At 34.2% G+C, this 25495-nt stretch overlaps 1 protein-coding gene and 1 long non-coding RNA gene across 2 annotated transcripts in view; one reads left to right on the top strand and one right to left on the bottom strand.

Annotated features, from left to right (window-relative positions):
• Positions 1-25495, top strand: part of Cubn (Cubilin) — a 117538-nt gene that overhangs the window by 1880 nt on the left and 90163 nt on the right. The window contains exons 2-14 of the mRNA XM_023160245.2: positions 2519-2651; positions 4663-4974; positions 8554-8657; positions 8709-8850; positions 12684-12825; positions 12879-12979; positions 13379-13505; positions 15048-15371; positions 15430-15617; positions 15673-15844; positions 15925-16003; positions 22718-22823; positions 23133-23298. Coding sequence (XP_023016013.2) covers positions 2519-2651; positions 4663-4974; positions 8554-8657; positions 8709-8850; positions 12684-12825; positions 12879-12979; positions 13379-13505; positions 15048-15371; positions 15430-15617; positions 15673-15844; positions 15925-16003; positions 22718-22823; positions 23133-23298 — 2096 coding nt within the window. The remainder of the gene's footprint in view (positions 1-2518; positions 2652-4662; positions 4975-8553; positions 8658-8708; positions 8851-12683; positions 12826-12878; positions 12980-13378; positions 13506-15047; positions 15372-15429; positions 15618-15672; positions 15845-15924; positions 16004-22717; positions 22824-23132; positions 23299-25495) is intronic.
• LOC141485807 (uncharacterized) overlaps positions 10777-25495 on the bottom strand; it is a 28527-nt gene continuing 13808 nt past the window's right edge. Inside the window, exon 3 of the long non-coding RNA XR_012467476.1 lies at positions 10777-11040. This is a non-coding gene — a long non-coding RNA (uncharacterized lncRNA). The remainder of the gene's footprint in view (positions 11041-25495) is intronic.

Below are 25495 nucleotides of genomic sequence, written 5' to 3'. Positions count from 1 at the left end.
TCACGGAAAATGTTGACACAGACACGAAGAAATTAATGAACTGAACTGTCGGTGAATCGTTTCCTTAAAATGCAAAAAAGACCAATGAAGAAATGAGAATTGTAATTGGAAAAAGTCGTCTGTTAATGATTCAGAATTATCGTTTAATTTTTTCTATTAGATTAAAATATGAGGTGTGTAGGTAAATTTTCAATATCCGACCTTTTGTTAACACATTTTGTTCCATGCTTTGTTATTTCATTCATTTCATTCAAGAATATTTTTTCAATATCGTCTGTTGTCCTATAATACTGACTGAATTAAAATCAGAAGTATGAAGGAATGAATTACAATGTTCTGTAAGGCTAGTTGGATTTTTCATTGTTATCAGTGGGTTGTGTATATTTTTACAATCCCTGCTATGTTCAGCCATTCTTTGTTTTAGATACCCACCTGTTTGCCCTATAGATACTTTCTCACACTTAGCACATGGTATTTTATAAATTATATTGGATTTCAGGTCCTTTGGTGTTTTCGTTTTTAATCTTGTTAAAAATGGTTTTTAACTGTGTTTTTACATTTCATACTGATACTGAAATTTTCATTTTCTAGAACCTTAAATAGTCGCTGTGTCAGACCTGATACATGCGTTAATATGAAATATTCAATGTTCAACGGTGCTTTTTTTGTGTATTTGCTCTGTCGAAAAATACTAATTTTGTAGTAAAAGCAGTTGTTAAGTAACAGTTTCTATTAGTTTTAAGTTTTGGTTTTTAAAATTATTATTTGCTAACTGTGTAGATCTGTGTTTGAGATTGTTGATGATTATTTCTTTTTTGTGTCATTAGGTGAATATAGTGGTAGTTGATAAATCGTTCAGAGTATGTTGGTTTACGGTACCAGTCAGTTATAATTTTGTTGTTAGATTTTATCAGCATAGAATTGATTTTCTGGATGTTTTGTTGATAAAATCTAATAACAAAATTATAACTGACTGGTACCATAAACCCATATTTATTAAGTACATCTCTATTCACCCAATGACAAAAAATAAACTTCACCAACAATTCAAAACCTGAAACTGATAGAAACTACGTTACATAAGAACTGATATCGTAGATCTTTGACTAAAAAATTAGTATATTCCGACAGAGCAAATTCACAAAAGAAAAAGCACCGTTGAACATTACTTATTTCAAATTATCGCATATAATAGGTCTGACATCGCAACTATGCAAGATTCTAGATAATAAAAATTTCAAAATCAGTATGAAATGTGAAAGCATAGTTAAAAATCATTTTTTTCGAGATTAAAAACGAAAACACCAAAGGCTCTGAAATCCTACATCATCTACATAATACTATATATATGTCAAAGTTTTTCGTGAACCTGCGTATGTATTTATATTTTATGTCGAATTTATTTACTTCACCCTTTTTGAACTCGGAAAGACACCCTAAATGTAAGTACCCATCAACGTTGTTTTCTGTAAAGTGTTCGAAGCGTTTTATTATTTATTATAACGATTGTTATTTCATATAATTTATTTTGTTTTCAACAAAAGTACATTCTAAAATCTAATTTTAACATGTATGTTTTGTTTTTATATTTCAGAGTCCCGAGAATGAAACAATAAAGTTTCGAAACGTCGACAATTTGGCAATTGGTTTTCTTCAACATTTCGACCGAATTCCCGCCAACTTGACAATCGAAATCATGTTCAACGGTCGCCATCCTACTCAACTTTATAATAAGAACTGTTTTGCTCCTCAAAATAGCCATTAACTGCTGACATTACATCTTCATCGTTGGGAAATCTTAAACCAATGAACCATTTTTTCAAGTTTGGTAACAGAAAATAATCCGAGGGGACTAAATCTGGCGAAACGGGTGCATGAGCTAGAAATTCAAATTTTAATTCGTTACTTTTCGTCATCGTGATTTATTTGCGAGCTGGTGCATTGCGATGCTCGTCTTGGCAGCTCGTACGGTCTCGTTTAAACTCTGCCAATATTTTACTGTTGTTAACGAAGGAATAGACTCACCCAGTGTAGAAACCAGTTCAGCTTTAGTATTGATTGGGCTGAGGCCTTTCTAATAATCACATAACGATGACTGATTGTCTCCATTTTCACAAATTTACCGAAAACGTTCGCTATCGGTGGCTGAGAAACAAATACTAAACAACGCAGCGTCTTCAAACTTGAAACATATGTTTTATAGATTTTGTACTTTCCAATACTGTGATATTTTTCAAACAACTACCGTCATATCTAGGTTAGACCGCGTACTTCTGGAAAGACCCCTGGTATATGCACATATTCGTAGTTCAAATGAGTAAAGGTATTAAACACGATTGGGGAATTTATCTTTATATTGGAGCGCAACAACTACATTTCATTCCATTAATAAAACCCTATGTTACTTGATAGTAGCATGTGCAATGTACAATAGTGGAGAGAAAGCACTATTGTAGATGGTGTATAGCAGGGCACCTAAAATTCTTGTTTTTGAAGTTAATCTAATTTTCCTTTGTAGGCCTCGCATATCTGTGAATGAGGGACACCTTCTGATTACGGTTCCAGAAGATAAAAATATTAGTTTCCTCACAACAGGAAAATCATCAGGAGTATCCATAAACCACATTGATGTGCTAACCATTCTCAGTAGGGTAAGTGAATTGGAAATACTTTTTGTCATAGAATATTATTTTCAGAATGAAAAGACTAATTAATATATCTTTAGCGGGATGATACCAGAGCCCGAAAGCAAAGCAATGGCAATGTCAGATATCGCTGTTGCAACTTGTCTCATAGGTGGTGCTAAGCTTGAACCCGAATGCATTGTTGGCAGATTGAAATAGTGCTGTTTGGTATTGGATCACGAATGCTTCGCTTTAGGCTCTGGTTTCATCCAGCTGTCTGCTTACAATAGCTTTGCGAAAGGCTGCCGTAGTAACCTTTGTTCATCCTGGAGATTTATGTGGATCCCATAGAGGGTGTCTTCGTAAGGATTATGTTTTAAGGACAGTCGAGTCCAGTAACGCATTAATGGTCCAATCTAGTAGCAATGATGAGCCGTGTGACAGGTTTAATTAATGCGGACTGGTACTGGAGCCAAGATGCATAGAATATCCCTGGTGTAATCACTTCGACCCTTTCCTCGTGTGAACTATTGTGCTCATACAACTCAAATGACTCATCTTGCAAATGCCAAGTCGGCACTCCGATTTTCAATGCGATGAAAGATTTTTTTACAATATGATCCGTAAATTGAAGATCTGAACAAAATACGCCCAACAGATTTCGATTCTGGCACCAACAATTAACATATATAGATAGTTAGGTCAATTTTATTTCTCGCGCCGAAAATTTTTGGACAACACAAAAGCGAATCGGTTTTTGGTACACAAATGCTATCATTTTAAGCTCTGATTTCATCTAGTTGTCTGCTCACAGTGAAAGACAGACAGACCGTTGTAGGTACTTTTGGTCATCCTAAATAAGTAAGTTTTGTTTTTTCAATCAGTCCCATAAATGGAAAGATGCCCTTGCTAATTTACATGTTCCTTTTCATTTGAGATTAAATACAATTATAAACATATTCTTAGTGATATTTATATATTCATTTATTGTTAGGCACACTATTCTACATAAAATAAAAAGCGCCGCATTTTAGAAGCTTATTTCAATCTAAGCCTAAATAGTGTATAAAATAATAATTTGAGTGTTGAAGTTTCTACAAAATCTCAGGTATTTCTAATTAGAAATCCATATGTGTGATAAGCTATGGTGAGAGAGTTGCTGATATGTTTAAAAAAAAATGAATCGAATATTACACCTAAATGAGTGAGGGTATCAAGGATGTGATGGTCTGTGGTGTAGTTTTTTAGTATTTGGTTATTTTTTAATGATTGAGACATTACGTTGACATTACATTGAAAGATAATTATTTTGGCACCATGTGGCAACACGATTTAAATTTAAGGCAAGATGTTCACAATATACTGGACCTTTGAGGTACACTAGAGGTGACTAACGACAGACTTGAGGCCATTGAGTTGTACATACTGCCAACTATTTTGAAAATGCGACTTGAAATTATTAATTAAAACAATGGATGAGGCAAAAGCTGAGAGATTGTTGAGTAAGATATGATTAAATCTGTTGAAGGCTTAGGAAGTCGGTGTAGATTATACAAGTCTTATAATACCTGTCAAACTCTGTAACTGTTTCGAGATTAGTGACAATTGATAGGGACTAATAATATTAATTACATGAAAGTACATATATTGACGCTTTGAGTAACATTTCAAACAATTAACAAAAGTGACAAATAATAGAAATTGGTCTGTGATTCGTCTTTTTTCAAAGTACTCGTAGGGTAGATCTTCGAAATTTTTCATTTCTAAGGCACGGTTCCTGATTTCGAGTACAAATTTGAAAGGGTAGCTGTAGCACAATATTTTATGAACTTTTATATATCGCTATGGATTGGTTTACCTCTGAAGCAATATAACTGCTAGGAATCTGAAATATAATATTAAGAAACTACAAAATATTTTATGAGGTACTGGTGCATCTCCATACAAATGTATATAAGGCATAATGCATTTATCAAAATAAAAAAAACAATACATTCATTACTACTCAAGATACAGCATTCAGAGTTATTGTTTTCAGGCTCACAATGCCACTAAACTCGCCGAGAGACAGCAGCAAATTCTTTCCACGTACAGCGATAGACTCGATGTCTTGGAACAAAGACCACTCGAACCTATCATGTTCGGCGGCAATAACACACCATCTACACAAATGGTGACGACTTTGGCATTTCGAAGGTTGAGTCGTAGAGTTCGGATGTTTAGTCGAAGACTCCTTAGCATCGAACGTTTACTGTACAAGGATGAATGTGCTAATAATCCTTGTCAAAACGGAGGAACCTGTCAAGATATGTTCAACAACTTCCTTTGTCGATGTCCTGATGGATGGGAGGTTTGTATTTGAAATATTAACATATATTGTAATAGTAAAGAAGAAATAATACAAATCATAAAATTATGAAACAACAACAAACATCAATTGGCGCTCCGGGGCGACTTCATTGATTCCAGCGGCGCATTTGCTTTTTCAGCTGCAGGAAAACCCGAAAAAAACTACAGCACCACATCATCTGAAGATCTTGATCTGCCAATATCCTCTCTTTTATGAAACAAAATGTAGCGTGTCTCCAGAGCCTCTAATAAATTCAAGACACGACTATCGTCAAACTTAAACCAGTTCGTTTCGTCTTTGACCAATGCGTAATAATGACCAGATTCAACGCCAGAACCAGTGTTTCGTGAATAATTGATAGGTACTCTTTGAAAGAATTTTTTCCAACTCCAAAACAAAAATAACAAAAACAATATTTCACCTTTTTGATTCATACGCCACTGTTCGAACAATTTGTACTTCTTCAGATGTCTCTTATGTACAGTGTGGAATCCTATGATTTAACAACTCCGCATCTCACTTATAGAAATATATTTTAAACAATCCTTGGGGCAGACTTATTTCAATTTCAGAAAATCTATTTTTTACATCATGTTACAACTCCCTTTCAATCTCTCCAAAATCTATAAATTATACAGGGGTTCAAATTACACCTGTGAGGAATGTATTTGAAATTTCTGTACAATTTTCTTTTTATTCTGCTGATCTATATGAGCAACATACCATTTCATTAAAACTTTCCTCCAAGTGGTACTTAAAGATTGTTTCGTAAATGCAGTGCTTTTGAAAATTCAAAACAGGTGCCTTTTCTGGTAAAACCGGAAGTGATGATCGGAAACGGAAAATATGTGAAGACTCTTCTCTTCTCATTCCATTTATCTATACCAAATTTCATTTATCTGTACCAAATTTTATTTGATACAACACAGAAAATCTCCTTGAGTGTCAAGTCCTTTTTTATCCGTAAAAATCTATTTTAACATGTTTCATCCTCCTGATAGACTATCCAGCAAGAATCATATCATAGGTCTCGAATCATCCACATCTTCTCGTGACCTGTTTACATAACTTCAAGCCTGTTTATAATCTGGAACCTCATCTGATAGTTTCATATGTATGAATTCCCGAAACACGATTCTGTTTTAAGGTTATGTCAGTTTCGTAACAATATTAATATATGGTGCTTTAGTAAAATAAAAGTGGTTTCATGCAGCGCTATAATTCCTCACCCCAATTTTTCATTCCAGGTCTGGAAAGATATTATTTTTGCCAATACCGAAATGTAAAATGTTTCCTTTATTTTTTTTGATCATTCTTGTCTCAATTTCTTCCAACACGTTTTTTGTGGCATTGTCTCTCAATGACGAATTGTGGCATTGGGCTCACAATCGATATTGGTTTCACAACGTTACCATTTGGTGAGGACAAAGTTGTGGTAGATCTAACGGAAGCTGGTACCTGAATGGCAGCCTGATTTGGTGCTTCATTTGATGCAGATGAAATCTAGTTGAACTAGTATATTACTTAAAATAAATAAACTTGTGGCAGGGTTGACATTATCTGGTTGCTCAATAACTACCTGTTGTGGTATATGACCTGATGTGGATGTAATCACAATAGGGCTTAACTGGCTGCAGAGAGGCAGGCTGCTGCTGAGTGTCATGGTATTAAGTGTAGTAGTAACATCAATACCCACATCAATGAAATCATCTTTATGAAAAGCTGCAGAAATATTCCTGCAGTTTTAAAGCCTGAAACTCCTTTTTCTAAACAGGTTACTCTAATGTAGGCTTTATTAAACAGTCCTGTAATTTCATATGGTGTAATTTTTGACGATTTTTTTTGATTTCGTATACATGTTGCAATCTTTGTTGTAAGCTCCTTCAAGGGAGAAATGAAAAGTTACGTCAAGAGGTTGTAGATGGGCTGATGAATGTGATGGAATGCTGCCAATTCCTAATGACTGTGGTTATCAAAAAAGTAGCAAAACTGGCCTTTCAGCGGTAGGTTTTGTTTGTTTAATAAAATGACGTAGCCATGAAATAAAACCACTAGGAGAACATGCATAAACATCTTCTTGTGATCCATATCTTTCCATTAGAGGGGAGTAACGTTATCGAGGAAGAAAAGAAGGTAGATGAAAGATCCTCTAGCACACATAACACATATTACTGTGATGGTTTTATCTCTTTCCCATGATATAACAGCTCCAAAACGTTTCTGACCTTTGTAGCTATAATGTTCTCAGTTTCTTGGGCAGTCACGCCAATCACATCTACGTTGTAAATCATTTGTGATTCAAACTTATACATATTTCAGCATCAATTTTTTCGAATCATCAAAAAATCGTGTCATCCCAGTCTTGTTGAATCCGAGTATTCTATTGATATTCGCGGTTTTCGTGGTATTAAAATTCAATTTCATTCATTTATTATATCAGTAGGAAAATTTTGTGAATACGACAGGCTACTGGCTGTTGAAAAATCTGTTGAAATCTGTTTTCCCGTTAACCAGCTGTCCTCTACATTCCTCTACGAAACTCCTACGAACTAAGAATTAACGAAGTCTTACCTTGTATCGTGCGATTGCTAGCACGGGTTAGACGATACCATTCTTAACAACCCAACCGGCTACCACCCCACTAATTGGACTCTTAGGAGGTTTATATTATGCAGTAACTTTTCGTAATTAAATTTTCAGTTCGACCTTCATTATACTTTAGCAGATTCTCTATTGATTCAGCTTCGTGTCAACGACTTCGACTACTTTGGTCATTAGCTTTGTGCTCCGGGTAGGCAATCTTAATAACTTCTCGAGCCACCTAGGAAGCATCATGGCTATTCGCAGTCCGTCAGCCATGTAACGTTGTAGAATCATTTCAACTTCAACTAGAAAAATCTCTCGGGCTCCCCACCACTGCATCAATGTTTTCGAAATTAAAATATCAATGGAACAGTTTCTAGTTATTAGACTTTTATGAATACATTCAATACTATATGCGATACAATTGATGACAGTTAAAATAAAAATCCATGATAACGTTTTCGAGAAACACTCTGTGAAATTTTCACTGAACTGTTCGCAAAATCACATTATATGTTACTTATGTATTTGTTTTTATATACAGCTAATTATTTGCAATATTATAACCTTCTGAAAATAATTTCATTGCTGAAAGAACTAACGCCAACCACACACTAACAATTTTATTCAAGCAACTTTTTTATCATAAAAACAGAACATTGAAAAGTTACGCTTGACTTTTCAATTAGCATCCACAGGCCTTGTGGTAATCAAGGGATGAAACCACAATTTTCCGTTTTTCTTGTTCCTTTTGAAAGTGTACGAATGCAAACAATCTCTGCTGATGTTAAGAATGAATCAGACGCCTGTGTGCGTTTGGAATAAAAGCGTGCTAATTTCGAAATTCTAGATAATTGAATCACTGAGATTAAAAAATTGCCAGTTTGTGGCTAGCCTAATGTGGATATTCTATTTGCAAAATAGCCAAAGTTCCTAAATATAAATATGATCATAGTACTGAACTAATTGAATTGATGAACAATTCTCTAATTTAAGGGGCCAAACTGTAGTGAAGATATTAATGAATGTGCCAGATTTGTAGGAACTGATTTGGGCTGTCAAAACGGTGCCACCTGTGTCAACAAACCTGGAACATATGAGTAAGTGAATCTAGAGAGTATTCAACAGTGGAGAGAATTATATTTTTTCAGGTGTATTTGCATTGGAGGATTCCTTGGTATACACTGTTCGAAACGAAAAGCCGATTGTTTTTCTGGCGGTGGTGAACTGTGTGGTCATGGAACTTGCGTGTCACAGAACAATGCTCTTGGATACAAATGTATCTGTGATCAGGTAAGATTATGACTGAACATCGTCAAAGAAAAAAATCACCAACAAAAAAATATTTACTTATTCATCAATTTTTATTTTGTCTCCTTCAAAGTAGTCCCTCTCAGATATAATACACTTATGTCATCGTTTCAATCCCTCAAGCCTGAGTTCTCTCGGCGATTCAGTTTTCATCTCCTCAAACTTCGAAAAACGTCGCGTCATCCTTTCATGAGTATCTTCAATCTTGGGAACATGAAAAAGTCGCAGGGGGGCGAATCTGTTGAATATGGTGGCTGAGGCATGATTACGGTGTTGTATTTGGCCAAAAAATACGAACAAGCAATGACGAGTAAGCAGATGCTTTATTGTGATGCAAAAGCCATACTTCAAGATAACACTCCTTATTGACCGTACGTCCATGTAGTAAGAACTCCTGATGAACTAAGTCGCCGTAGTCGAAGAAAATAGTGATCAAAACCTTGACAATTGGTCGTACCTGGTCTGATTTTTTTTGTCTTGGCTCTTCTGTGTTCTTCCATTGGGACGATTCGACTTTGGTTTCAATGTCATAAACATATACCCATGATTCGTCTACAATTATGACTCTTTTAAGCGAATCTGGATCGCCGTTGACGCCATTCAACAATTCCTGAGCGATGCTCATGCATGGCATGAGTCAACTGATATGCCGACATCCTCAGCAACTTCTCTATAAGTGATTCGACGATTCTTCATAACAATTTTGTTCATTTTCTCAACATGTTCATCGGTTGTTGATGTACTGGGTCGTCATTCACATCTTCTCGACCTTCTTCTCACCAACAAACTGAACATGCTCAACAACTGGAACTGTGAACATAGGTTTGAGACGAGTGTATCAACGTAAAAATCATAATAATCGCTAATCTAATTTACAAAGCCCGCGAAATTTGAACAGACCTAATAGGGTTGAGTGTCATCTCGAATCTATAAAAATGACAAAAAGGATTGATTGATAATGAAGGGATAGGCGTGTACACGTACATTTTCACTGATTGTCTTTTTGACGATCAAAATTTTATTTGAAATGTTACGAGGACAATTTCTAGAATGATTTGATGCAATGATCACTGATAAAGAGAAAAGTATAACATAATGGTTTGCTAAGTTATCGTTTTCTTACCAACACCAACATGCTACTAAGTGGTGTGGGATCGATGAAACAAAAAAAGTAAATTAGCAAAGTGGCGTCACCCTTTCTATATCGTGCTGTGTCGCCAAAATGGAAAAGTGATATAATCGTCAATTACATGAATAGATCGTTTGAATTGAAAGGGTTATATTTTTTGGAGTGACTGATTCTTTGGAAAAGAAAGTTTTTGACTTTCTACTGCCCCATCTTTATACAAAAAAAAGTGGGAATCTTCTAAAGAAAGGAAGAAAGCAATCAATTTTAAAAGAAGTAACTCTATACATAAATGTGTAGATCATGCAAAGAAGTAACTTTCAGATACAAACTGGAAGAAATCATGTGGATATTTGATTTAATTCAATAACGAATATTTAAAATACAAACTGAGTAGAGACAATTATTTTTTGTATAATTCATTGTTCATATAAAAGTATTTGTTTCGAAAGATTTTTTTTTCGTGTAATTCAATGTTTATATGAAAGTAGCTATTTCAGGAAGGCTTTTTCTTCCAGTTTGTGTTTGAAAATTACTCCTTTGCATGGTCTACACATCTATATATGTACAGATTTACTTCTTTTAAAATTGATTGCTTCTTTCCATTTTTTAGAAGAATGCCATATTTTTTTGTATCAAGATGGAGTAGTAGAAAGTCAAAAACGTTCTTTTCCAATGAATATGTCATTACAGATAACCAACACCCAATCATTATTGAAGAAAATGGATTTACAGATTTTTACTCCTCCTGAACCAGTTAATAGTAATTGTAGGTAGTTGAATGAATTTAATGGTTTCAGACTCCAAATGAGTGTTTCAAAAGCTTGAATTATAATCACAAATAGGTATATAAATATCTATTTGTAGATATTTACATACGAAATTGAAATAAAACAAAAAATGTAGCCGTTATATTTTGCCACCAAATTTGAAGGTTCAAATAATTTAATGTGGAGTGATACTCACTTACCTGGAACTACGTTTCCATGCATGCCAAACTCAAGAATAATTCACCGCCACTAAAACCAGAATCCAAAATCAGAAACCTGTAAATGAAGATCTCATTCAGAATAATACAAATAAATAAAAGACATGCACAATTATTTCCACCACCTTCATACAGAGAAGTTTTGAAAAAAGTTTTTTCTCCAATACTGAACGAAACAGAATGGAATTCATTGGAAAGTAACAAACCGCAAAGTGAGAAAACTGCTCAGGAGTTTAGTGAAAAAATAGAAAAAATGAAGGGGAAGTCCAGAATTGGCACCAATCATAGCCCTTACTCAATTCAACAAAACTTCAAATCAAAACAGAACCAAATCGATGATTTCCAAAATACACTAAATTACTGACTGTATTCAATTATGCTCATGATTCATTCATTATTATTGAAGTTTATGAGATGATTTTGAAGCATATATTCTGAAAATAATATTCGGCGATGTATTTTTTAAGTTGAAAGAATAATAATGGTGATGGTACAAGCTACAGAACATACAGGGTGTTTCCTAACTAAGGTACGAAATATTTCAGAGGGTGATTTGTTAGTTCGTTTTAAGAAAAAAAGTTCCTATGAACATTGATTTTCACTTTCATTTTCAGTTTTATTTGTTGAAGCCAGAACTACCCCATTTTATAATATCTCCAAGTACAATTCAACATTGATAAAATGGAAACCAACTATCATCAATTAACACGCTTATATGTATTAGCTTCACTCGTATGTTTGCAACCGACTCCTTTGGACTCGTTTTTGACTAACTTTAAACGGTAGATGTATTATAAACTTTGTATACTCAACAAAAATTGGATTGTGTCCAACATCGATAAATAAGTCCTATGGCTTGACGTAACTAATGCCTTTTAATAAGTCTGAAATAAGAATAAATCTATGTACAAAAAATTAATTTTGTTGTAAAAAAGCATGGGGTGCCAATCTAGCAAACAGCTCCTACCCAAGTAATTATAACAATGAATATTTAGCACCCCACACTTTTTTACAATAATTTTTTTTTGTAAATAGATTCATTCTGACTTTAGACTTATTACAATTCAGTAGTTACATCAAGCCATAGGACTTATTATCGATGTTGAACACAATCTTAGATTAGTTTCAGATTATTTTTTATTTTTAAGTTTGTGTTTAGTGTGTTTTTTAGTTTTTTAAACTATTATTAATTTTATTGCTATGTTTGTGGGTCTTCACCATTTCTTCTATTGTGATCTTGAACCACTGTAGGTAAATACGTCGTGATCCATTCGTCGATGGAAACAATAACACAAATAAAATTTTGAAAAATATTCAATAATATAAGTTTCGAAAATTTTGAGGGCATTTCTTTTTGCCATTGATATTTTTTGGATATTTTCTCAGCCTAAGTTCTCTTGGAAACTTTTCATAATGAACAAGTGTGTCACACATCATTTGATTTATTCTTTTAATATTCATCAATTCTGCAGACAGTGGATAAATCAGATTTGAGTTCCACTCAAAAATGAATATCATGAGCTTCTAAATAATGTATTATTCAATTTCTACTGGCATGTAGAAATTTAGTTATGGAATAAAAGTGTTTGAATTATGCATACTTATATAGCGATAGTAAAAAAGTTTTTGTTCAATTTTTGTTGGTCTGTTGGTTGGTTTCATTGGAAATGGTTTGGATTTACAATCATGAAATTTTTGTAGGGTTGGACAACCGATGGATCAAATCAAGCTTGTGTAATAGATGTGAATGAATGCAAGTTGAATCATCCACCATGTTCAGTAAGTCCACACGTAGAATGTATCAATGTACCAGGCTCATTTTATTGTGCTCCTTGCCCGTCAGGTAAACTATAATATAAATCACAGAAAAAAGATTTATCCATCCAACTTTTTTAGGATTCACCGGTAATGGATACCACTGCTCTGATGTTGACGAATGTGCTACTAACAACGGAGGCTGTAGCGTTGATCCTATGGTTTTATGTATCAATACTCATGTGAGTCTATTCAAGATAATATAATCATGAGAGTGACGAGATCTATTATTTTTGTCAGCTGAAATATTGATATTTCTCCATTAGAAATCTCGACACTACTAACATTTCAAAACGGTTTTCTTATTGATACATTTTTAATTTTTACATTTAATTCAGTGGAAAAAAACATTTTTATAAAAAAAAATATTTGTTTGGTGTGCCCAATTTTGAAAACTAATCTTTAACAACAAGACTATTTGATAATAATAATAATAATTCAATAATATTTTCAGAGTTTTATAGAGTTTGGGACCACTTGCAAATAATAAAAATTATAGTTGATCATTAAAATAGTTGTACTAGAGATACTTCACTAACATTTTCCTGAAACTTTACTGATATTCACATTCACGTTTGCAGGGATCTAGGATTTGTGGTCTGTGTCCTCCTGGTTACTCTGGGGATGGAATAACTTGTACTTATCAGGGAGTATGCAACGTGAATAATGGTGGTTGTCATAATTTAGCAACTTGCAGAGATAATTCCAGTAAGTTAAATGCAAAATCCAAACAGTTTCCATGAATCTTCGCTGAAATTTTGATGTAGTCTATGAAACCGATAAACTCTTCAATTCAATGAACTAATTTGCTGAAAGTACTTATACGGTCAATATTCACAAAGTGACTAGCCCGTCTACGTCATATGAAGAAAAATGTTGACTGTGAATTCGCTATACAGGTGCTTTCGAAATTTGACAACTGATAACGGCGATCTTGTTGAAGCTATATCTGTCAAATTATTTGTCATTTATTCAGGCTGTTTTACCAAATCACCATGGACGGATATATCATTCAACACGTGCAAATAATAAAATTATTTTATAAAAATAGGTGTTCTGTTCGGGAAACTTACTCACTGGTTCAGTAAATGATTGACCACCCGTACGTCGAGGTCGACGAAACGCAAGATCCGCCGAAAATATCACCACTGTCTGTGAGAGTGTTCAGGAGAATTCGATTCGCGTCGTTCACAAGAACTCGGCCTTTCGCAGACCACAACTTGGCGAATTTTGCAACGTGATTTGGGCCTGTCCAGCAACTGAAGGTAAACCACTATAGACAACGAAGTGTCTTCGCTGAATGGGCTTTGGAGCAGTAAATAACTGAGCCTAATTTTTATCGAAAAATCATATTCAGCGATGAGGCCCATTTCTGGATGAATGGGTACGTAACCAAACAAAATTGTCGAATATGGAACGATACCAATTCACATAGGATCCAAGAGTGTCCCTGAAAAGTCACTGTCTGGTGTAAATTTTGGGATGGCGGCGTCATTGGACCATATTTCATTGAGAACGACATTGGCCAGGCCATCACTATCAATGGTCAATGATTACCCATTTCTTTTGGCGTGAATCGTATAATCTGGACACCAACGACACGTGGTTTCAACAGGGCGGCGCTACATGCCACACAACTCATGCCACAATGGATATTCTGCATGAGCGATGGTCATGGTCATCTCACGTGGAGGTGATCTGAACTGACCACCGAGATCGTGCGATTTGAATTCGTTAGATCTTTTCTTGTTTTCTTAAGTCGCAGGTTCATTCAAATAAACCACAGCGGTCCTCAAACCCAACATAACCCTTGCCATTGTTTAAATTCAGACTGATTTATGCGCAATAGAAAATTCCGATGATATCTCACTTTGTTTAATTTAGATTTAAAGATAGAAAGCGCTCAATGAAAGATCCTATACTTTTACGATCTGTATCAAGTAACTTGGTTGATGTTGATTTAGTTGGATGAGTCTATCAATTAGATTATCATTTTAATTCGCATAAATTACCTTACAATCAATTTATCAAACAGCTAACACTAGAAATATAATTGAAACTATATTTTCAACCATCTTTGGTTTTGAGTTTGAAGGCTGGTGTGCTGAGAATGATAGATTCAAGTCAGAGTTGCTGAATTTTTTTATTCGTGCTATTACTAGCACGTTGATCAGTGTAAAAATTTAGATGTACCTTTTACGATTAAAGTCAAACTTATGACTAAATTCATAAAAAAGCTAATATTTCCAGAAATAAGTTCTTCATATGTGGAATGCATTTGTCCTCCTGGATATGTCGGCAACGGAATAGGTCCAAACGGATGTGTGCGATCTTCTCATCCATGTTCTCCGAACCCTTGCAAAAATGGAGCTTGTTCCATGAACAACTCTACCGGCGATTACACATGCACCTGTCGATTGGGATATTCTGGTCGTAACTGTGACGTAATGCTTCGAAATCCGTGTAATCCAAATCCTTGTTTGAATGATGGAGAATGTCAGAACATAGATAACTATCACACTTGTAAATGTAAGGCTGGCTATGTTGGAAGATTTTGTCAAATTCAAAGACAAGGTGAGAAATGACCTGCGTGCTGTCTTCTGATGCTTATATAAATTTCTCGTGATTTCAGCTTGTGGCGGATTCATGAGAGGAGAGAATGGTACTCTCAAGTATCCTAGTGGAGAATATGAAGACTACAATCATAGAGCAAATTGTGCTTGGACGATCACATTGAGCAATTCATCCAAAGTCCTCAATATCACCATTGAACGTTTCGATATCGAAGAAACTACAGACTGTCAAATGGACTGGTTGGAAGTAAGATTGCTTTGAAAAAAACTACTAGTAATTTTTCAAAATTCTTGATTTTCAGATACATGATGGCACGAATACAGCGGCACAAACTTTGGGGAGATTTTGCGGGAAAACACTTCCCCTGGGTGGAAATTTCTTAACAACACATAACTCGATTTACCTTTGGTTCCGGTCTAATGCTGATGTGTCTGGAAAAGGATTTGAGCTCACCTGGAGAGCAGTTGATCCAAGTGAGTAAGAGTTGAAACATTCACTTGTACCATGCCAATTATGTAGGAACCAAAATATAATAGATATCTGACATTTACAGAATGTGGAGGAACGATAGCTGGATCTGATCATGGATCTATACAGTCTCCAGGTGCACCAGGAAACTACCCATTGAATCGGTATGTCATTAAGTTGGGTTATTTTCTAGGTTGTTTACGTTTACGTTTCTTCTTTAAACTAGTATGATTATTTATCCATTTATTCAATCATATTAAATCACTTTCTGTCTAGTTACATAACAGAATATATTATATAAATATACTATTTCAAGTAATATTTCATATACAGGATGTTTCCTAACTACAGTACGAAACTTCAGAGGGTGATTTGTTAGGTCGTTTAAAAAAAAGTTCTTTTGAACATATGTTCAGAGTTGCTTTGTTTTTAGATATAGGGCGTGAAAATTGAAAAAAAAAACGGTATTTATAAAATATTATAAATATCCTTACACAGATTTGGTTGATGGAATTTATTGAAATCATTAGCTTGATAGTACATGACAACAGGTTTCTGGATGTCTTTGAAAGCTTGGAAATCGAAAAGTGCGGAATGAATTCGATGAATAGGGACGAAGTCCTATTTCGAATTGCCCTTTGCTTGCTCTTATACGTAATAATTTCAAATAAAAAACCGATAAATATTAGAGATGATCATTGCATAACATACCCAAGGCCTCTAAACTCAAAAATAAATTAATATGTGGCCCAGATAATATACCTTGCCAACTTGTCAAAAAACATATTAATATTTTGAAGTATCTCCTACTCATTATCTTCAACGCCATACTGAAAAAAGAGGTTTATCCAGAGGAGTGGAAATTATCACGGATTTGTCCGGTACATAAATCAGGAAATAAATCAGAAATCTCTAACAATCGACCGATTGCACTGATTTCTGTATTTTCCGAACTTTTTGAGATTATTTTATTCGATTTGCTTTATGCACATGTGAGAAATTCGATATCAGAATTTCAACATGGCTCCATGAAAATGAGGGGAACTGTGTGGAATCTCTGCACATTAACTCAATTCATATCCAACTCTTTGGATAATAGATGTCAAGTTGATGTAATCTATACAGATTTCAGCAAGACATTCGATAAAGTTTCCCATCAACAATTACTATTAAAGTTGGATGCATATGGTATTTCTTCAAAAATACAAAATCTACTAAGATCGTATTTGAATCATCGTAGTCTATATATCGAATATGAAGGTGAAAAATCGGATGTATTTTTTGCACAGCCGGGGGTTCCCTAAGGATCTAATTTGGGACCGCTGTTATTTTTACTTTTTATAGATGACATATGCGGTTTGATACAATCAACAAAGCTAATCTCTGCTGATGATTTGGAGAAATACGGGATTCGTCTGATTGTATGTTGCTTCAGAGGGATTTGAATTCACTCCAAAAGTGGAAAGTGTAAAATTATGACTTATGCTCGTATATGAAATCCATACCAGTTCAATTATACAATTGATAATATCGACTTACCCAGAGTTAATGATACTTTCGACTTAGGAATCTTATTCGACAATAAACTTACATTCAATGCGCACATTGAAAATATTGTTCAGAGAGCTTCTAAGTCGCTGGGATTTGTTATAAGAAACTGCAAAGAGTTTAGATCATTTGAATGTATTCGTTCAGTTTACTATAGCTTGGTACATAGTACACTAGAGTATTGTAGTTCTGTCTGGAATCCTAATCAAACAAAATACATTGATGCTTTGGAAGGTGTTCAGAAGAAATTCCTCAAGTTTGCGTATTATAAGAAACATGGAAACTATCCGGTTAGAAATTAGGAATACACTTGCTTTCTGACTGAATTTATTTTTGTAACATTGAGAAAAAGACGAGAAATTACAGATCTCATTTTCATCTATAAACTGGTCAATGGTTCCAACTCTCTGCGACTAAAAACACCTGCACCAGAACCGGAAGGTGTTTTTAATCTGCTCTTAATATTTCCTTCTCCCGGAGGATCCAGTCCGCTCTACTCGGAAATAGTACTTTACAAGGCAGTTCGTAGTTGACAGTTGGAGGCATAAAGTCAGAGATAACTTGGTTAGCGAAACGCGCGTCGGGTGACCGTAATTTTTGTTCTGGTGTTGGGAGAATGTTTTCAATACATTGGAATTATTAGGTCCAGTGGAGTCTCAGTGGGTACCACACCCTTCAATATTGGGAAAATACTACGCCACTGATTTGTTGTTGTAGTTTTTAATTTTCATTAAATTAATCAACTGAAAATACAACTTTTTCGATGTTTGTGTTTTCTTCATACCTTGCTTAGCTTCGTTTTCGAGAAAAAAAATTGAAGCCACTTTGCATATCATGAACATCTGCTTTGGAGACCAGGTGACTGTGATAGTGTTGTCATATCGGTGAAAGTCAGAGTTGGTAATTAGCAGTGATTTCATAATGATTAATTTTGCTAACGCTGAAATATCTGACATGCACTTAATTTATGGATCAGCAAATGGAAATGCGAAAGGAGCTCCGATAATTTACCAGGACATATATATATATATATATATATATATATATATATATATATATATATATATATATATATATATATATATATATATATATATATTTTAACAGAGTATTTCCATGTACTAAAACATTCAGAACGCTACATGCAACAGTATGTGAAACTGAGAGTTTCAATAAAAATGCAGGTGGTGAAAGATTAGAAACTGTAACAACTTCTGAACTAGAAGAAGCTATACTTGATGCAATAGAAGATCTTTAAAACCACTTCAGCTGGAAGTCAGTCCAAAAACCGTATGGACAGTTCTAAAAGGAAACCTCAGATACCCATACCACATACAGCAGGTCCAAGCTTTACTGTCTGTTTTGCAGGTGGTTGATTCATACGATGACACACATTATTGATTTTTCACCAAATGTTTTATTTACGGACGAAGCAAATTTTTCACGAGATGCTATTATGAACTTTCACTATGATCATTTTTGAGCCGACGAAAATCCTTACACGTTATTAGACAAAGTCATTTTCAGCAAAAATTTTAGCTGAACGTAGGTGACGAAAGTTATTAAGAACAGTTTTTTTTTCTGAGGATCATGTTAGATGATCACCACGATATTGTCCACTTGACATGTCAAGTGGACAATATCGATACCATTGACCTGGGTTTCTTTCCCTGCTTGTTTTGGCCCAGTTACCCAAGCAGTAGAAGAAAGCCAGATAAATGGTACCACTCATATCTGTTGATTAAAAAAAAAGAATTCGAGTGGATCAGTCTAGTTCTAAACTCCAGACATCACCAGAAGATGGCAAATGCGACTTTGCCGAATCATTGTGGAAATAATCCTACTGAGCATAAAAACACAGAAACGGATCGAAACCCGGAAAAACATCATACTTGTCCGTAAGAATCTTCGAGTTACAAAAATATACAAGGTGTTTCAAATTGAGTCGGCACCATTGCCAACTCCGTTATTATTGATATTAAGAATTCGGTGAAATGGGCAAACTAGTAGCATTTTTAATTACCTTATCGATGCCGAAAACAAAAAATGACAGTCACGTTTTCAAAATATTTCATAAAACGATAATTTTTTAAATTGAACACTCTATATTTTATCATGTTTTTCGATTCGTAATAACATTCTAGACAACAAAGCTCATATTACGTTTTTTCCAAGAGTTGAAAATGGTCAACTTATGTAGAAATATTTATTTCTTTCACTAGTACAAAAATTTCTATGTTTGAGTGAATAAGGAGCTATAAAATATCGAGTAAATATTCATAAACACCGCTTTCTTGTTGATTATATATTTGGGCCCTTCTCTTGACAATATGTGTTGCTTTCAACAGAAATCGGTATCAATTTTATTATTTACAGTTTCAATATAATTTTTAGTACATCTACATTATTATGTTTTATTTTGTACACTTCATTTTTCAGAAATCTCCAAAAATAAAAATCTAGAGGTGATCGAGGAGGCCACTTAACATAACCATTTGTAGCAATTAATCTGTTTCCAAAACAGTCTCGCAACACTCTTTTCACGCCTCTGAAATTATGGGCTGGTGCTCCATCCTGCTGAAAATAGATCATCTAACGAGCCTCCAGATCAAGATCATCAAAAAACTCTTCCAACATTCTTGTGAATAAATTAATGTAACGGGGTATATTCAAAGAACCATGGTAGAAAAATGGACCGATAATTCTGCCTCTAAATAGACCACACCACACATTAATACTAAATCGTCTTTGCGGATTGTGGGGATGGACGAGAAATGTATCATCTCTACTACAATAATGAAAATTATTTCTATTATATATCCCACAATTTGAAAAATCAGCCTCATCACTTCTTATAATATTTTTATAGAAGTTTGGATCTTTTCTGCATTAATTCATTAACCACCGACAAAACTTCAATCGTCTCTCAAGGTCGCCAGGTTCTAGTGTTTGCACTGATCTTAACTTATAAGGAATTATTTGGATTTGCCTCAAAGTGGGCTAAAACGTCAATTTCTGTATCTTCAGATATTACAAAACGTTTTTTTAGTTTTCTCCTCTCCTCATTGTTCCAGAATCGACAATGAAGCACAGCAAAAACGTCGATTAGGTCATTCACGATCGGGAAACGAATTGCTGTGGTGTTGGAGTGCTCTTACGTTTTTCTTTTTGCAAACCAAGTACCTAGAATTCTAACGCTAGTTGCACACACACCGATTTTGGACGGCCAGTATAAAATCGGCCGATGTTTTATTGGTAGCGGGTGCTTGCACACTCACCGGATTTTCATCGGTCAAACAATCAGTTGCTTTGTTGTCGTAATTAGCACGCACTACCAAAACGAAGTTAATGCGTAGTAACTACAATTTCACCGAGCATTCGAGACTGGAATGGTCGGTAAAAAACCGGTGAGTATGTAAGAGTGTATTTAGTCATGTACGCCACTACTTCCCGGTACTGACGGCGATATAGTGGCAGTGGACGGCTGCTCACCAGTATTTTACCCGCGACGATCACCGGTCGGCGTGTGTGCCAGGTCCCTTCCCCACATGTGGTTCACTATTGGAATTTGGACGACCGGTACAAAGTCGGCCGTCCAAAATCGGTGTGTGTGCAACTAGCGTAACATATCACATTTTTCTTGATGGGAAAACGGCATTTCGAAAAATATTCGGACAGTGGTTGACAGTTCCTATAATTTATGACATTTTCATGATATACTGAGAATATTTGACAAATAGTATTTCAACAAAGTTTCAGGGCAACTTGATTACTCATAATAATTGTGTTTTGTCGAATGAAACACATTTTTTTCCAACCGTAATAATATGGCGTTCCAGTATTTTCTGTTCTGTACAAAAACGGCTTCAATGTTATCATTATATCAGACATATATTGATTCACAAAATGAATATGACTAGTGGAATGGCTTCAAGATATGGAAATTATCGTTTTGTAAATCAATACCAAGTAGCTCAGTGGTTGTCAAGTAAGTGGTACTACATGATAATCACGGGTTTTACGAGTTCAAATTCCAGCGCAACTTTTTCTTTTTGCTGTTAGTAACAAAATATCGTCATTCATATAAGTACCAAAATTGGGTGTTTGGACTATCATGAGGTTTTATTTGCCAAAACAAAGAAATTTTTTGTACTAGTGAAATAAATAAATATTTCCACATTGAAAACGCGACTGTCAATTTTTTGTTTTTGACAGCGAGAAGACCACTAAAAATGCTTCTTAGTTGCCCGTTCAACTCAGTTTGTAGCGTTAATAATAACGGAGTTGGCAATGGTGCCGACTTAATTTGGAACACCTTGATATATTTGAATTGAAGAGGTTATATTTTTAGGAGTGATTAATTTTTTTTTTTTGGGAAAGAAAGTTTTTGGCTTTCTACTACTCTATCTGATACAAAAAAAGGGATGAGAGAATCTTCCAAAGAAAGGAAGGAAGTAATCAATTTTAAACTCTATACATGAATGTGTAGATCATGCAAAGAAGTAACTTTCAGACACAAACTGAAAGAAAGTCCTCCTGAAACAGCTATTTTCATATAAACATTGAATTACACGAAAGAAAATAATTCTTTCGAAACAAATACTTCTATATGAACACTGAATTATACAGAATATGTGGAATAAGAATCAGATATCATTCACATGAGTTCTACTTTGAATGAATGGTAATAAATTGTACTCACATAGAACACTGTCACCCTCACTGGTATACACCGATGTTTCGCCTTAAGACACTTGCCCCAAGGCTTTTCAGTACCAAATTGGATAACATTATGGAAAATACACACACTTCATTCATGAATTACGATTTTGAATGTCACGGAATAAGCTTGATCTGCTTATGTCATCGATGACATCGTAATGACATTCATTCACCTATTTGATTTAATCCCAGCCAAGAGGAATCTTATTTGAATTGAAGAGGTTATATTTTTAGGAGTGATTAATTTTTTTGGAAGATTCTCTCATCCCTTTTTTTTGTATCAGATGGAGTAGTAGAAAGGCAAAAACCCTGATATAGTTATATATATCACAAATCATCGGGATAGATAAACGAGGGTATTAATAATACACTTTTATCTGAACAGGTTCTTAAAAAATCGGATCAAAGAGCAAGTTGGAGACAACGGAAAGAATGAAATTGATTTTTGTAGGTTTTTTTTGAGTTTTTCCAAATCTAATAAAACGTATCAATTTACTCTAGTTGTATATTGTGTTTTTCAGTAAAGGATGTTGAAAGATTGTTACTCATAGACTCAATAATATAATCGACACAACTATTACACAAGTAGTACCTGTATTTTGTTACAGGGACTGCTACTGGAATCTTCTAGCGCCTTTCGACAAACGGTTCATGTTTCATTTGTTCTCGCTGGATATTGGCGAAAACCCAGACTGTAATCATGATTACCTCAAAGTAAGTATTATCATGGATATTATTACTCTAAGTACGGCTGATCATTTACTGGAAAGTCTTACTCGAACTGGAACTAATTAAGCAATTAATTATTGATTCAACTATTTACGACTCATTGCGACTTACGACTCACGACTGAAGATGGGTAGGTAAATGGATCCAAAAGTATTACTTCGAAAGAAAATATCGGAAAGGTAAAAAAATATTGAATTGAGTTTAACGTCAACCATCTATAGTTTACCTAATGAACGAGTCAGCAAACAACCAATACTGGCTAATCAAACTGAAATTCATCATTTTTTTTTCAAGTTTTACTCGGCGTTGGATGGCCGAAAAGCGAGTATTTTCCAAAAATTCTGCAATAGTACGAAGCCCGCACCTTTTTATTCATTAGGATCGACAGCTATGATACATTTCCATTCGGATGCTGAAAAAACTCATCGAGGATTTCAGATCAGCTATTCCGTAGTTGAAGGTAAGTGATGTGGTAAAGCTCAACCACGGTTGATATAATGTTATAACGAATTGTTAAACTAGTAAACGGGAGTTTAATAAACGTTTACTGGAGATGCTTTGCTCAGGGTATACTTCAGTCTGTAAATAGTGAAAAATGTTATGTTTAGTTTTTTGCACACAGCTGATTTATTCAGACAAGTCGATTTTTCATCAATCATCGTGCTAAAACATTCATAGCTCGGGCTTTCTGGTACTTTGAAATCTTCTATTTTGACAGTAATTTGTTCAATGACCAACCTTTTTGATGAAAATTTAGTATATTTTGTTTTTTCTGAATGAAGACTTGATTGATTCGTTTTTCATGCCATGTGTGAAAGTAATCTTTCAAGTCAATCCTAAAAATATCGTCCTTCCAATTTGATCTCTCATATTTCTACAAAGAATAGGAAAAAGTTTGATTGGAACAACCTGTTTTTATAAATATTCCCTCTTAAGTTGATATTTGATATGAAGGATTATGTAACGTTTTATATTGTATTTTCCAGTTTCGTTGAATATTTTTAACAAACAGTATTTTCAACAATTATTCGATCATCTGTTTTTTGACGAGCTTTCTTTGTTCTTTTGCTGCATTGCCTGCTACTGAGGTCTCCGTATTACACAGCTTCATTTTGTTCAGGTGTCCTTCAAATGGACATTGTCCGATGAGTTGTCCTGTTATGTTGAAGATCATCTTCATCCTATAACTGCATGGCCTCTTTTAGTTGTTGGTGTCCAATCCTAAATTGATTTTGATGAACTTGTTCCAAATATTGTTTGAAATCTTTTGAAATTTGCTTGACTGCTTTCTGTTGTCGAGAAGATTTTTTTGATACTGACCTCCCAGTGGTAAAACTAATGAGGTTGCAATTTTTTGATCAGACATTGGCTCATTCGGCAAATTTCAAATACCGCCTTTGACATTTTTGTCGCATTCGCCATTTCTTTTAATACTTTATTTTCCCAAGCAAATATGTATATTTGGGAGCGCGTAATATAAAAAAAAAACAAAAGAGAGTTCAACTGATTCACTAAAATAAAAATTTATGAAATATATTGATTACATTATAATTATTTATAACAAAGAATATTTTTTAGATGTTGTTTGAAATTTTATTTCATTGACATTAAAAAAATTAATTATTATATAATTTGAAACGATTCCAATAAATCTATTATTTAACAATATTTGATTAGAAACCCCCCTGATATTTTTTGAATGCCTTTTTGAATAGTTACATTGATTACTATTTTTTGGTGTCATCGGCATTCTAAAATCAAATTTGAGTGTTTCAATTTTTTTTTGTCAGATGAATAAAGATGAAAAGTTTATGTACAACATTGATATGTCTGATAAGTTTTTTATTTTGTATAAATTAATATTTGGTTCCTCATAATCTACTTCAAAAATATATTTTATAGCTTTATTCTGTTTCTGCAATTATATTCGTGGTTTCCAAAACTATATCAGATACTACGGAATGGCGGCAGATATTTTTTTTTATTTAAGCGATAAGCGAATTCGAATCAACAAAGTGGTTATTAGCGAGTAGTACATGTTCATAATTTTGTTATAATATCGATACATTTAAAAAATTCGATAATATTTGGAATATTACAGTTTCTGCCAATAGTGTTGTATATATCTAGGGGAAAGTTAAAAGTTGTTTCGCTGCCCCCAGTATTTGACTCTTGGATCATGAATAAAACCACACTTTTGCATCAATACTTTTGATTGGAATAATGAAAATAACTGATTGACTGTGTTAATGAATGAATAGTGGTTCGATGCACATTGAAAAAACGCAAAATTCCTTAAATAGTTATTTGTTCAACTAGGTAGAAATAAATGATTGCAAGGCAGTAATTCTTCCCTGGCGTTAAAACATAATTTTTCTTCGATTGTTTTTACACTGTTTTTGAGAAATCTGTGAAGAGCTTGTACCATTTGTGAATCTGTTTGTGACTGTCAACATTTCAATAGTTTTCGAGCACTTGGTTTCATTTTATACACAAAATTATATGCAAATTCTTTGATTCAGTTTTATCGATAGCAGACAATCACGGGACACGTAAAACACAATTTTCATGGCCAAAAACTAAACTGTGAACATATGTTCCAAACAGGTGTAATAACATGAAAAAATAAAAAAATATCTCTATTTTTGAATACCTAT

Source organism: Leptinotarsa decemlineata, unplaced genomic scaffold, assembly GCF_025532065.1.
Source record: "Leptinotarsa decemlineata unplaced genomic scaffold, Ldec_3_MD MMD2_tig00026336_RagTag_RagTag, whole genome shotgun sequence".
Lineage (NCBI taxonomy): Eukaryota > Metazoa > Arthropoda > Insecta > Coleoptera > Chrysomelidae > Leptinotarsa > Leptinotarsa decemlineata.
This window is presented reverse-complemented; position numbering and strand designations above follow the sequence as displayed.